General features: G+C 37.9%; 1 protein-coding gene across 9 annotated transcripts in view; it reads left to right on the plus strand.

Annotated features, from left to right (window-relative positions):
* The window catches only part of NDUFAF6 (NADH:ubiquinone oxidoreductase complex assembly factor 6), a 149,238-nt gene that overhangs the window by 64,040 nt on the left and 72,024 nt on the right, over positions 1 to 13,174 (plus strand). For 5 of the 9 annotated variants that reach the window (XM_037802522.1, XM_037802526.1, XM_037802524.1 and 2 more), the window contains one exon: positions 468 to 2,750. The exons of 1 other annotated variant lie outside the window; for it this stretch is intronic. In XM_037802522.1, the coding sequence (XP_037658450.1) occupies positions 468 to 596 (129 nt within the window). In that variant the 3' untranslated portion in view covers positions 597 to 2,750. Of the gene's footprint in view, positions 1 to 467; positions 2,751 to 7,051; positions 7,185 to 13,174 lie in introns of those variants that run through there. 3 more of the 9 variants (XR_005211577.1, XR_005211576.1, XR_005211578.1) reach the window with 1 other exon arrangement.

Consider the following 13,174-nt stretch of genomic DNA (forward strand, 5'->3'; position numbering starts at 1 on the left):
TTACAGGGATCTGTGATTGTTTCTCCTACTTGAAAATCATGTTTTCTAGCAAGAAACATACCAAGAGACCCATTAAACTTTTACACAAAATTACTTTTTTAGAACAATGTAAACTCCCTCATAATACATTTCTGGTGCTTTTCATTTTCCCTGACTGAAACATTCTTTTTGTATTCCACAGAATATAGTAGTAAGAATAGGGAAATAGTAATTTCTCTAATCTTTTACATCTTAACCAGAACATAAATTCTGAGCAGGAGGCTTAATATTTCTTGTACTAGATCTATAATACTTTTACTGGCCTAATAGATGGAACTCCTAAGTAGTAGGTATATTTATTTTCTCTCTCTTGCATTAAAAATTCACATTGCATAGAGGACCATCTCAGGGAAACTGGAATAGCTTTAATACTTGTGATTTCTTTTAAAGACTTGATCCCTTTATGATCACTTTTCTCTTTTTTTCAGGTTGCTCTAGAGGACTATTTAAGGAAAATTCAACGAGTGGATTTTGATGTATTCCACCCAACTTTACAGCAGAAGAATACATTGCTTCCGTTATATTTATATATTCAATCATGGAGAAAACGATATTAAAATAATTTTATGGCGCTTGATATTAATTTAATTTATTTAGTTTTACAGAAGTACATTGGTTAGGGTTCTTGTTTACAAATAAGAACTGATTCTGTTTACTTGAGAAAATGAATTTATTGACTGGGTGTCCGGTAGTTCACAGAATTGATGAGAAGTTGCTTAGGGTGCCAAGACTGCCAAGATTCTGCCATTGGCACCACCAGCCCAGATCCTGTCTCCTATGCTGTCACTGTGAAGTCAGAGCCCAAGGAGGGAGCATCAGGTTAGCTGTGCTTAGGCTGCAGGCCATGCTTCTGCCACCAGAGGGCAGGGAGAGAAAATGTCTTCCTCTTTTCCTCACCCCTGGGAATGTGAGGGAGAGGGCTCAGATAGCACAGGAGGTTTGCATGCTGAGCAGCCAGAACTCTAGTGTCTAGTTTTTACAGCTGGAAAAAATGTTACCAAGGGTGGAGGTAACATTTGAGGCATGTCAGTCATTGTATTGAGGGCTTTATATCCTTTAATCTTTACCACTCTGAAAAAATTTATCGATGATGATAAAATAACTTATTTAAGGTTAGGCAGCTGGCTGGTAACAGCTGGAGCCCTAATTTGACTTTAGGTCTGGTTGGTTCCAAAACTTTTCTTCTTTCTGTTAACTCCTGTTTCACTATCTGCCATTCAGCATTATGATCATGAAGCAATAAAATAGAACATTCATTCAGGGCTACTTCATTTTTATAAACTAATATATATTGAACTTCTCAATGATAAACACTTTCATAAATATTTGGTCTTCTCAAAAAGCCTATGATATAAGGAACTTTTTTGGGAATTAAAATTTTAAATTATAAAATGTATACTCATGAAGAAACAAAATAGGTTACATTGCTGGTAATTGGCAGATCTGGAATGTGAATGAATCTCTGACTCCCAAGACCAGGATTTTGCCACAGTTTCCTCTTTCTTGTCTTTTCAGTGGTCTTGTATCCTATCCCACTAACACCTCTGGTGTACTTATTCACGTATTCTCTATCCTGTTTCTCTGAGTCTGCAGTCTCAGGTATGAATTAGTGTCTACTTAAATTGGGAGTTGTTGATAGCATAAAATAATTACATCTTTATAAATAAAACTCAACTAAAGCTGCTTGAGGGCAAGAATATATTATTTCATTCATTTTGGTATCTCCCAACACCTTGAACAGTTTCTGATTTAAAGCAAGTGGAAATTAATAAAGGTATAATTGAATGAATGTACAATGTGGTTGTGTATGTTAGTGTACTCTGTTAGTTGATACTGGTGCTGAAAAAATATCCTCTGGTTTAATTCTGTGGCTTTAGAGAGCCATTTAGCTTATCTTAAAGACAAGTACAAGGAAATTGAATGTGTTTCCTCTTGGGATTCTGAATGATCCAGAGTCAAAGAGTTCATTAGAGATAGGTCTTTTTTGAGTGAACATTCCTGTTAAATTTGGCAGCAATCAGCTGCTAAGCATCTTACTTCCTCTTTAAGGTCTTAACACTGAACTGGATTATTGTATTCAGAAGCCAATTTACTATTAAGCAGATAACTTCAAAATAATTTTAAAGCTGTTTTAAATTTGATGCTTGAAGATTTGGGTGAACTAAAGTTACCAGCTTCCTAGAGATGTTAAGATGGGGTCATATTCATTGACATTTACTGCAATATTAAGTTCCTCATATAAAAGATACTTCTTAGGTGGTGCTAACATTCTTTTTCATTTTTCAAATCTCTGTTCTTATATTAGAGTATTTTTAAGGAGTCAGTTACATTTTTCTAGCCATTTAAGATGTTCTGATACTGAATAAGTGGAGAGTGACAGATAACAAATATTAAGTATAAATTACAGATTAATTGCAATGTAAATTAAGTTATATATCATTAGAAAATAAGTTTTGGGTAGTTATCAATCAATTGACAATATTTTTGGTATTAAATTATTCTTGAGAAATTAAATTGTTTTGAGAAATCTAATAGTGTTTATGGAACACTATTTTGGACAGGTGGCTTTTTCATGCACTGATCTTCACAGTGAAATAGTTCTTTATTTTCCAAAGATAAAACCACCTTGTGCCAGTTCGATGTATTATGTCCCCCAGAATGCCATTATCTTTGATGCAGTCTTGTGTGGGCAGATGGATTAGTGTTGATTAGGTTTTGGAATCCTTTGTTTCCGTGGAGATGTGCCCCACCCAACTGTGGGTGATGACTCTGATTGGATAATTTCTATGGAGGTGTTGCCGCACCCATTCAGGGTGGGTCTAAATTAAATCACTGGAGCCATATAAATGAGCTGACAAACAGAAGGAACTCAGTGCAGCTGTGAGTGACATTTTGAAGAGAGGCTGAAGCCTAGAGAGGAACGTCCTGGGAGAAAGCCATTTTGAAACCAGAACTCCAGAACAGACGCCAGCCACGTGCCTTCCCATCTAACAGAGGTTTTCCGGATGCCATTGGCCATCCTCCAGTGAAGGTATCTGAATTTTAATGCATTATGTTGGACAATTTATGGCCTTAAGACTGTAACTGTGTAACCAAATAAACCCCCTTTTATAGAAACCGATCCATTTCTGGTGTTTTGCATTCTGGCAGTATTAGCAAACTAAAACACACCTCAAAGATGTTAAGTCAAGGACAAACAGCCATTAGTACTAGAGATGGATGCTAAACCCACAATAGTCCAACGCCAAGGGCCAAAGCCCATGTTTTGTTTTTGTTTTTTTTTACCATTCTTGAGACTGTAAAATAAACTGCCAAGTTTGAAAGTTCAAGAGCATGACTTTTTTTCTGGAATAAGCTTTACTTCATAACTTTCAGCTACAAATTAGGTTAAAAATAATAATTACTACATAAATTCCAACAACAAATTAGATGAGAGTGAAGAAAATGGGCAATTGAAATAGATTTTAAGTGCTGGTCATTGGATATATATAGGAGGAGCACTTAACCTGGGAGCCAGAGTTTCCCAAAGAATGTGTCATGTGGGCAGTGTCCACTGGTTGGGTAGGAGCCAAGGTTTGGGAAGGGGGTTGTGAATGTTGTTGGGGGTTGGTCTGGATGAGGGAGTAGTTCATACAAAGACCAGGAGGCACAGTGGTTAGCCTATGTTGAGACTTAATTTTTTGGCTTTCGTTTGTTTAAGTAAAAAGACCAGAATGTAATGTCCAGACTTCTTAGGAGAGATTGTGAATAAAAAGTGACTACTTTTCCCTAGTGAAACATTTTGAATAAAGATTTAAAAACTTGGAGTTTATTTTTTTGCCCATTTCAACAAATCCCTAGGTGTCCTTGAGTTTGTTTTACCTCAAATAAATGGGTCTTCTCTGAGGATATGGGCCTAATTGTTTCATCCATAAAGGTCCACAGAGTTGTAAACATTATACAGACGACCATTCCTAACAAAATGTTATCCAACTGTACCTGTAAGGAGGACTGATCAAGAAACCATAGACACCCAGAAATGGGAAAGGTGTTGGAAAGAGGGGCAAGAAGTTGGAAGAGTGACTCTCTGAGAATGCATTAAAATAATTTGGACACTTCACTTTGCCTACTTAGTTCTATAATGAACATATATTTCTTAAAAATTAGGACCCTTCAAATGAGAAAGATCATAGTAGACAGGGAATGTGCTTAAATATATGGAACAATGAAAGGAATAGATAGATGGACGTGAATTTTCCCATCAAATCTGAATATCCCAGTTAGGATGTTCAACAACAAAAAAGATAAATTTTTCCCATAATAAATTATTAAATATACAACTCATTCTGTAGTGTGAGAAACTGAATGCCTTTAGATGAGACATATACTCTTAATTGGCCACAGGTCCCAGCATGGGCTATTCTTACACCACTCCTGATTCATGCATTTTTATTACTTGCTTATTCTATAAGCCTTTGAGTTGGTGACCATTGGTTTAGGGTAATTGGTGGGTGGTGGATTAATAACAAGTGATCTCCAACTTGAGGCTGGCTTCATGAGGCACAACCATGATTTCTCACAAAATACCTACTGTATTTACTGCTGTTTACAGTCTCTCTCCCTCAGCCAAGTTTCTTGAGTGCAAGACAATGTTTTATTCATCTTTGTATCCCCAGAACCTACTGTTCATCCTTATGCTACTCCGTACATCTGTGTGGTCTGAATGAGTATGTCATAATATAAAGTGGGGTAGTGGGCTCTCAGAGAATGTTAGTTAGCCTTGGGGCTAATATTTGGTTGATGAACTGGAAGTGTATGTCAAAGATGTGGCAGCTGGGCAATGCATATGGTATTCAAGAAATGGGTGGTTTGGTATGATTGGAAAATAGGGTATGAAGAAGGAAAGGTGAGGTTGGAAAGATAAATGGATTGTAGCATACCACATTAAAGCTTTGGATTTTAAGAGTGGCATGATGAGATTTGAAAATAAGTACTTCTCCACAAATGGTCCGGAGAACATAGATATTTACATTATTTCTAGTGTAATAATATCTTCGGATAAGTAGTACCTTCTAAGTCAGATATAAGATAGAATGTATTTATTGTTATTTGATAAGTCTGTGAGTTGATTTTTTATTCCCCTGAACAAATACTGTTTTCCTTTGAGTAATCATTTTCTCATTAAACAGTCCAGCCTTAGTGTACTGTGCGTTTTCCCTTTTATTTTTAATCAGCTGCTTAGTTATATAATAATATTTTAAGTGTTTAAACATAGGCCTACATAATGAATTTCTCAGAGAGCAAGTTCAAGAGCTTTTTTAAACCACAAGATCTCTTTTATGGGTGCTACAAAGATTCTTTGGGAACTCGGCTTCTCAAATGATTAATGTTTAGTTCCAAATATGGGAAATAGTGAAATAGCTTCTCAGATGATAAATGTTATTTCACTATTTCCCATATCATCTCTTGTTGCAGTTGTTTTGTCTGATGTTAGTTTTTAATTAACTAAGAAATTTCTCATTTAAATTAATCAACATGAAAATACCTCCTCCACCCCTTTCTCTGTGTCATTATTAGCAATCAATCTGTTTGAATCTTGATTTAGGAAAAAGTACTATATACTCATTCCCAAAGGCTCATATTTGAAAAATTAATGTGTTTGTTTTCTTCTAACACAAATAGCATATGCTTATTGCAGAAATTTTGAAAAAAATACAAACGCATAAAGGAAAAATATTTTTAAGATACTCCACTTTGGACAAATTTTACCCCATAGTTTTACCAGGCAAGAAATAGCCACCATTAACATTTTGATCTATATCATTCCAATTTTTTTTCCTTGGCATAATATACAAAAAAATGTGTATTCTACATATTGTTTTGTAGTCTGCTTTTTAGCTTGGTAATATAGTGTGAAAAGATACTAGAAAAATATTCTTTATAATTTTTATTCTACAGAAGATTGATTTAGTAGGAATATATTATCTTTCCTATTTATAATCCAAATGTACCTAAGGCCTCCAGCTTCTGAGGTCAACCTTTCCTTTAATAACCAAATAAAGTTGTTTAAGCCACCATCTAATGTAATATTCTATGTAAAACAGCTGATATTTATAAGGATTCCCAGGGTGGAAAGGACACAGGATCTATGTACTTCTATCACTTCTCAGTATAGTTTCCACTTGCCTTTATCTTAAGGGTAGATTTGAATTTGAGTATCTTTTCATATATTTAAAAGCTGTTTGCTTATCCTTTGATTTAACTCTTTATATTCTTTGCTCACTTCAAGATTATTAAAAAAAAATTCTCCCACAATTTATTTTGGTACTTTTATGTTTTCATTTCTTATATTTAGGTCCACATGGAATTAATTTGGAGTAAGATGTTCAGTATGGATTCAAAGATGGTTGCCTAATTGTTCCAATACCATCAGATTTGAAAGGCCACCTTGAGCATGTACTAAATTTCCATATGCATTTGTGTCTGAAATGTATTTATGAAAAATTAGATTTGTATGACTGTATGGTATGTGAGTATATCTCAATAAAATTGAATTATTAAAAAAAATTAGAGGTCACTATTTAAAGAAATATTTTCATCACTTCCTTTTATTAAAACTGAAAAAACTCTGATACAGGGGTAGCTACTCTCCATTTGATCATTTTTTATAAATCTCTCTTTTTTTTTAATCACTGTATTTGTCCAAACTGGAGTATTCTAGAGCACCAATCAAATTTTAGTCAATCCTTTCAACTTTTTCTTTCACTGTCTTACTAGAACTAACAATAAAGAAAAAAAGGCGGGGGGAGGGGGACATTTCTGTTCTTGGTGTTCTTGGTTTCCTCTTATATTTTTGTCCTCTTTTCTTCCTCAGACAGTGAAAAGGCAGCAGAAGGGAGGAAAAGGGTAAACTAAGGGTTCTGGATAAACCACAATGCAAGTTGCATGCCTTTGAGTAAAAATTTGACACATCACACAGTTCTAGAACATCTCTGAACATCTGTTTTGTTGTTATTCTCTTGGTTTTGGACAGGTACTCATCTGCAGACAAAATAAAACAGGATCTTCAGTTTGTTGACTGGTCCAGTTTCCTGATGGGTTAGCTCAGATGTGAACCATAATAAACAGGAGAAGTGGCATGGTGGTCACAAGGCTGCACCAGGAAGGTGAGGCAGACTAAGAATTTAGTCTTTAAATAATTATTATTTAAATAATTTTTCAAGATTCATTTAATGGATTGGAGTTGGTGCTATTGAGGACTATTTTCCCCAGTCGAGGGACTCTCTTCCTTGGAAGTAACACCAGTTTGCACTTCTCAATTATGTAAGGAGTTGCTTCTGGTGACCTGAGCTAACTGAAAACATATTTCTGGGTTATTCTAGTGATATTTAGTGTCCTGTATGGACTGATGTTCCATGCAGCTGCTCAGCTTGCCTCTTAAACTAGTTCTGGGAGGTTTTACATTTATGTGTCTGTGTATGAGCAAAACGGAGAAAATGAGAGAGAATGAGAAAGGCAAGGAGGAGAGAGAGAATAAAAAAGAGAGGGCCATTTGCTGGGGGTCTCCTAGAGGGCCTGTGGTATGACCCCAGCTCTCTAAAAGCCCTAAAGAAGGATACTGGCTCGCCCCTCCTAGAAATTGACCTGGTTATTCCATAAAAGGCGTAGACTTTTAAAATATGTCTCAATGGTTATATCATTAAGAAAAATCAACTTCTGACTAGAAGGAGTTTTTCCACAAGTCACAGCTTTCTGGAATTTTTAATTAAAATTGCACTTCTCTAGGCACAGGCTTCCAAATGCTGAGTTTTTGACTAACATTCTAAAGTACTATTTTCTTCAAGTTTTGCCTCTGCTTGTGACCTCTTAAGGCATCCCTGTGGCTTTCAGGGGAGATTCCAAACTCCTCAGCTGGGTCCTCAGGGCATCAAGAATTGGGCCTGACCTTAGCCGTCAGCTTCATTTCCCACGTTTCTCGAAAAAAAGCATGTTGCCCTGTCCATGCCAGTTTCTTTATGTCCTTCAAGTGGTCAGGCTCACTCCTTTTCCACACCTCAGTTTAAGCTGTTGACTCTGTATCATCCCTTCACCCATGTTCTTCTCTTCATCATTCTTTTCCTTCCTGTGGTAGGTGTGGACCTGGGTGCTAGATATTAAATGATTCTTAGCATCTGGCTTTTGTCCTTGAGATGCTTAGAGTCTATCAAGGAGACAAATGAGAAAAGAAGCAAGTAGACTGCAACAGGAGAAGCATAGGGCATGAAGGCAAGGACAAGGAACACCTAACCCAATTGTGAAAGACAACAGGGAGAGTCTTAGTTTGCCAGAGCTGCTGTAACCAGTATCACCCTCTAGTTAGCTTAATTAACAAGAATTCATTGCCTCATGATTTGGGAAGCTTGAAGTCCAAAATTGAGGCACCAGCAGGGCCATGCTTTCTCTGGTCTGTAGCAATGTAGTGGTGGCTTGCCCGGAATCCATACACAGTCTCTGCCTCTGTCACCTGGCTGTCTTTCTTCTCCTGCTGTGTCCAGATTTCCTCTGCTTACAAGGACTCCAGTCATATGGATTGAGGCCCGCCCTGATTCTGTTTGTTCACATCTTAACCAGTAACATCTTTGAGGATCCTCCTTACAAATCGGTTCACATCCACAGGACTGGGGCTTAGGACTTTAGCATACCTTTGTGGGGATCATAATTCAATCCTAAAAGGGAATATTAGGAAAGTTTCCCAGGAGGGAATTATTCTGGGTTGCAAAGGTCATGAAAAGTGCTTGCCTTTCTGAGGGCTGTGAGGAGGCAGGTCCTTAAGCATCACACCATCCTGCTTCCATGCCTGAGTTAACTGGTCATTGTCCTGGAAGTCCGTCTCATGTGCATGTCTTGGAGATGACCTTCTGGAGAGTGACCAGCCAAACCAATCACGACCCCTCCATCTGCGGAGGGAGCCAGCAGTGAGGAAGAAGCTGAGAGCCACTGAAAGCAGCAAGCAGCATTAGCCATGAGGCCACAGAAACCATTCATAATCCAGAGCCGTGAGGCCCAAAAGAGGTAAGGATAAGCAGTCAGTGTGGGCAGAAAGAGCCCATGGAGAGAATCAGAGATGGGAGCCGGAGCCACAGGCATTGTGGGGCTGCTGGAATTGAGAGAGCTGTTGAGGGTTCCTGTTGGGACCAGTTCCCATTAGGCATGGCTCTGCAGCTGATAAGCCTGGGTAGGGTCTTCAATTTTTTTTCCCCCTTTATTAGAGAAGTTGTGGGTTTACAGAACAGTCACGCATAAAATACAGGATTCCCGTATACCATCCCACCACCAGTACGTTGCACTGGTGTGGAACTTGTAGCAGTTGATGGTATGGTGCCTTCATTTTTACCCCAGGAATGAAAGGGAGAGGACTGTAAGGGTGGCTGATTAAGTTTGAGACACTTGGTCCCCTTCCTACCCTTTCCAGAGGGCACATCAGAGGGACTAGCTAGATGGCCGGCTGTCTGGGGCCATCTTACTCACCGTGTTCCCTTCAGGCACAGCCCTTGCCTGCCCTGCTCATCCTTCTCCACATGTCCTTTGGATCTTGCCTGAACGTCATCCCACCCCCACTCCCCAGGAAATCTTCCCAGACTTCAGACAGCACATATCCTTTGTGATTATTTTAATTTTGCTTATGAGATAATTTGATTAATATTAGTCTTCCTGTGTAGTCTTTAAGCTCTGTGGTGGACAAGGTCCACTTTGCACTTCTTTGTATCTCTAGAATTTAGCACTGTGCACATAGTAGGTTCTCAGTAAGTATTTGTTGAGTGAGGGACTAGATCCTGATTATGCCTATGAGGGAAGGTTAGGTGATTTGCTCAGTTACATATTTAATAAGTGGCCTGAGGGAAAAACTAGATGATTGCTACTTATCTAGCACTTAGGGACACACACACATTCAATTAAAACCTAAAAATCCTCTCTGTGGGCTCTTTCTCAAGAAAATGGAATGCAGTGTTTTTAAAGTAACTGACAGGTGGAGGTGAAGGGGCCCATTCATTGCAAGTGGAGCAGTTAGCCTTTGATTAATTATAATGAAAGTTTTGACAGTTTAATCACAGAAACCTTAGAAGAAAATGTTTTGAGCTGAAGTTAAGAGGAAATCCTGGACTTGAAAGTCCCTGTGGAAATGAAATAAAGCAGGGTTTTTTTCAGCCTCTTTTTTTGGAGGGGAGGAATAGAAGCCCCCTTAAAAAAAAACTGAAAAAACAACTTTGTATTATATTATTATTAACTAAAGTCCACACTTTATTCAGATTTCCTTTGTTCTTACCCAATGTCTTTTTCTGCTCCAGGATCCCACATTACATTTACATGTCATGTCTCCTTAAAGTCCTCGTGGTTGTGACAGTTTCTCAAATTTTCCTAGTTTTTGATGACCTTGACAGTTTTGAGGAGGACTGATCAGATATTTGATGGAATATCCTTCAGTTGGGGTTGGTCTGATGTTTTTCTCAGGATTAGACTGGGATTATTGGTTTTTGGGAAGACCACAGAGATAAAATGACGTTCTCATCACATCACATCAAGGATATGTACTATCAACGTGACTTATCATTCTTAATGTTAACTTTGATCTCCTAGTTGAGGTAGCATTTCTCAGGTTTCTCCACTGTAAAGTTACTCTTTTTCACATACTTCACATACTTTATCCTTTGGAAAAAAGTCACTACATGTGGCCCAGTCTTTTTTTTTTTTTTTCATTTTTATTGAGGTATATTCACATACCATGCAGTCATACAAAGTGTACATTCAGTTGATCATAGTACCATTATATAGTTGTGCATTCATCACCAAAATTAATTTTTGAATATTTTCATTACCACACACACAAAAATAAGAATAGAAATTAAAGTGAAAAAGAACCATTAAAGTAAAAAAGAACACTGGGTGCCTTTGCCTTTTTTTTTTTCTTTTGCCCCCATTTTTCTACTCATTCATCCATACACTGGACAAAGGGGAGTGTTAGTGTGGTCCATAGGGCTTTCCCAATCACATTGTCACCCTCCATAAGCTACATTTTTATACAATCATCTTCAAGATTCATGGGCTCTGGGTTGTAGTTTGATAGTTTCAGGTATTTACTGCTAGCTATTCCAATTCATTGGAACCTAAAAAGGGTTGTCTATATTGTGCATAATAGTGCCCACCCGTGTGACCTCTTGGCTCCTTTTGTAATCTCTCAGCCACTGAAACTTCTTTCATTTCCTTTCACATCCCCCTTTTGGTCAAGAAGATGTTCTCCATCCCACCAGGCCAGGTCTAGATTCCTCCCCGGGAGTCATCTGGCCCAGTCTTAAAGAGTGGGGACTTTTGCTCCACCTCCTTGAGGGTAAACCATCTATATCAGTTATTTGGAATTCTTCTGCATCGGAAATTTGTCTATTCTCTGTATTTATTTACTTTTTTCCAATCATTTATTTATGACAGCATGAACTCATGGATATTTATTTTATATTTTGAGTTATAATCCAGTAGTACTTTATTTTTTTGCTCAAAACGTTCAGGCTTTGGCCATTGGGAGCTCTTTTGGTTGGCTCCTGGGCCCTTTGATATACCCCAACAATGTGTTTATGGTTTTTAAAGCACTTTCTCATTTTTTTGGTACTACAAGATGCTCCTGGCTCATCTTGTGTAATTCCTGCCCCAGTCCTAGAAATCAGTATTTCCCCAAGGAGCCTGGTTCCTCTTGTTGGATAATGGTATTAGAAACCAAGATCTGGGTACAGGGTGTGCTCATTGCTACTGGGGTATTGTTTATTTTATACCATCTTAGGTGACAAAGCAAAGAAATATATGTGTTAGCTAACTTGTATATATACACACATATATAAATATTTCTGTATGTAACCATCTGTATCTATATTAAGCTAAACATGAGCTTGTATTGATTAGTCTTCAACTCTAATGCATAGTACATGGATCGCTTATACCTTCTCCTCTTGCTTGTCTGTCACCTTCCACTCCAAATGTAAAAAAAATCTGTCTCCCACCATCTGTTATCCATTGTTCAATTCCAGTGTATATGCATAGTGGTTGCAGAATTGTTAACTCATACCCTCATGGGAAGCAACTTCATCAACTCGAGTACAATGCTTATGGACAGTATTTTTGCTTTAACTAAACTTTAAATTGTAGTATCATAATCTTATTTTAGATACTATTTCTGCAATGTAAATGTGGACATAGAAGACTTAGTTATTTGCTTAAAAATACTTCATGAGGTATTAGCCCTAGTAAAAGATGCTGTCCAATTTGGAGTTTGGAGTGAAGGCAATTAGTGTGTAATCAGATTATGTCGGGGAAAATTTGGGGCTAACCACATGCCAGATAATTTCATTTAGAGACAGTGGAAGACACACAGGTGTGATTCAAAATTCATGAATGCGATATGAAGTTGGCAACAAGGGTCTAGGTGTAAATGAGAAAAGTGTAAATGTGAAAGGTGAACGGTGTCTAAAGTTTACAGTTAACATACAGTTGGGCAAATTGCCCAAGAGCATAACATAATAAAAGGGAGAAGGGCAGAGTTGGGCTTGTTTTAAGGGTCTAAAAAAGAAAGGGGAAGAGGAACAAATGAGTTATTTTCATCTGCCCAAATGACTGGTTATTTTTGGGGAGGAGAGGGTGGGTATGATTAGAGAAGGCTTTGAGAAAGAGCTTCAGGGTAAAAATAAAGAAATTAGATTTCAGCTTGGGGTGGGGTACCTGGAGACTGGAACCAATGACCCTTGTAATATTAAACAATGTACCAGAGGTGCAGCAAAAAAACAGTTAGGGAGAAGATAGCTCTTGGAGAGGTACACAAGATAGAGAACTTATCTTGCGCCCAAGTTTCCCCACATTGAACTGAGCAAGTCCAAATGGTCCCTCACAGTGAGCTCTGTGCCCATCCACAAAGTAAGAATTTTGGCCCTCTTGGAAGAGGGGTGCCCATCTGCAATTGTAGCACATTCCAGTTCACCTTACGGCACGTTTCATTGGGGTTAAGGGAGTGTCTGGCACAGCCACACCACTGTCTTCTTAGGAGAATTTCAGCTCCACCCACTATAAATGTGCTAAATCTCTGAGGTAAAAGAGAAAGGTTGGAGATGTAAGCCAGGGAGGGGAAATACTATTTATGAAA

Source organism: Choloepus didactylus, chromosome 14 (assembly GCF_015220235.1).
Source record: "Choloepus didactylus isolate mChoDid1 chromosome 14, mChoDid1.pri, whole genome shotgun sequence".
Lineage (NCBI taxonomy): Eukaryota > Metazoa > Chordata > Mammalia > Pilosa > Megalonychidae > Choloepus > Choloepus didactylus.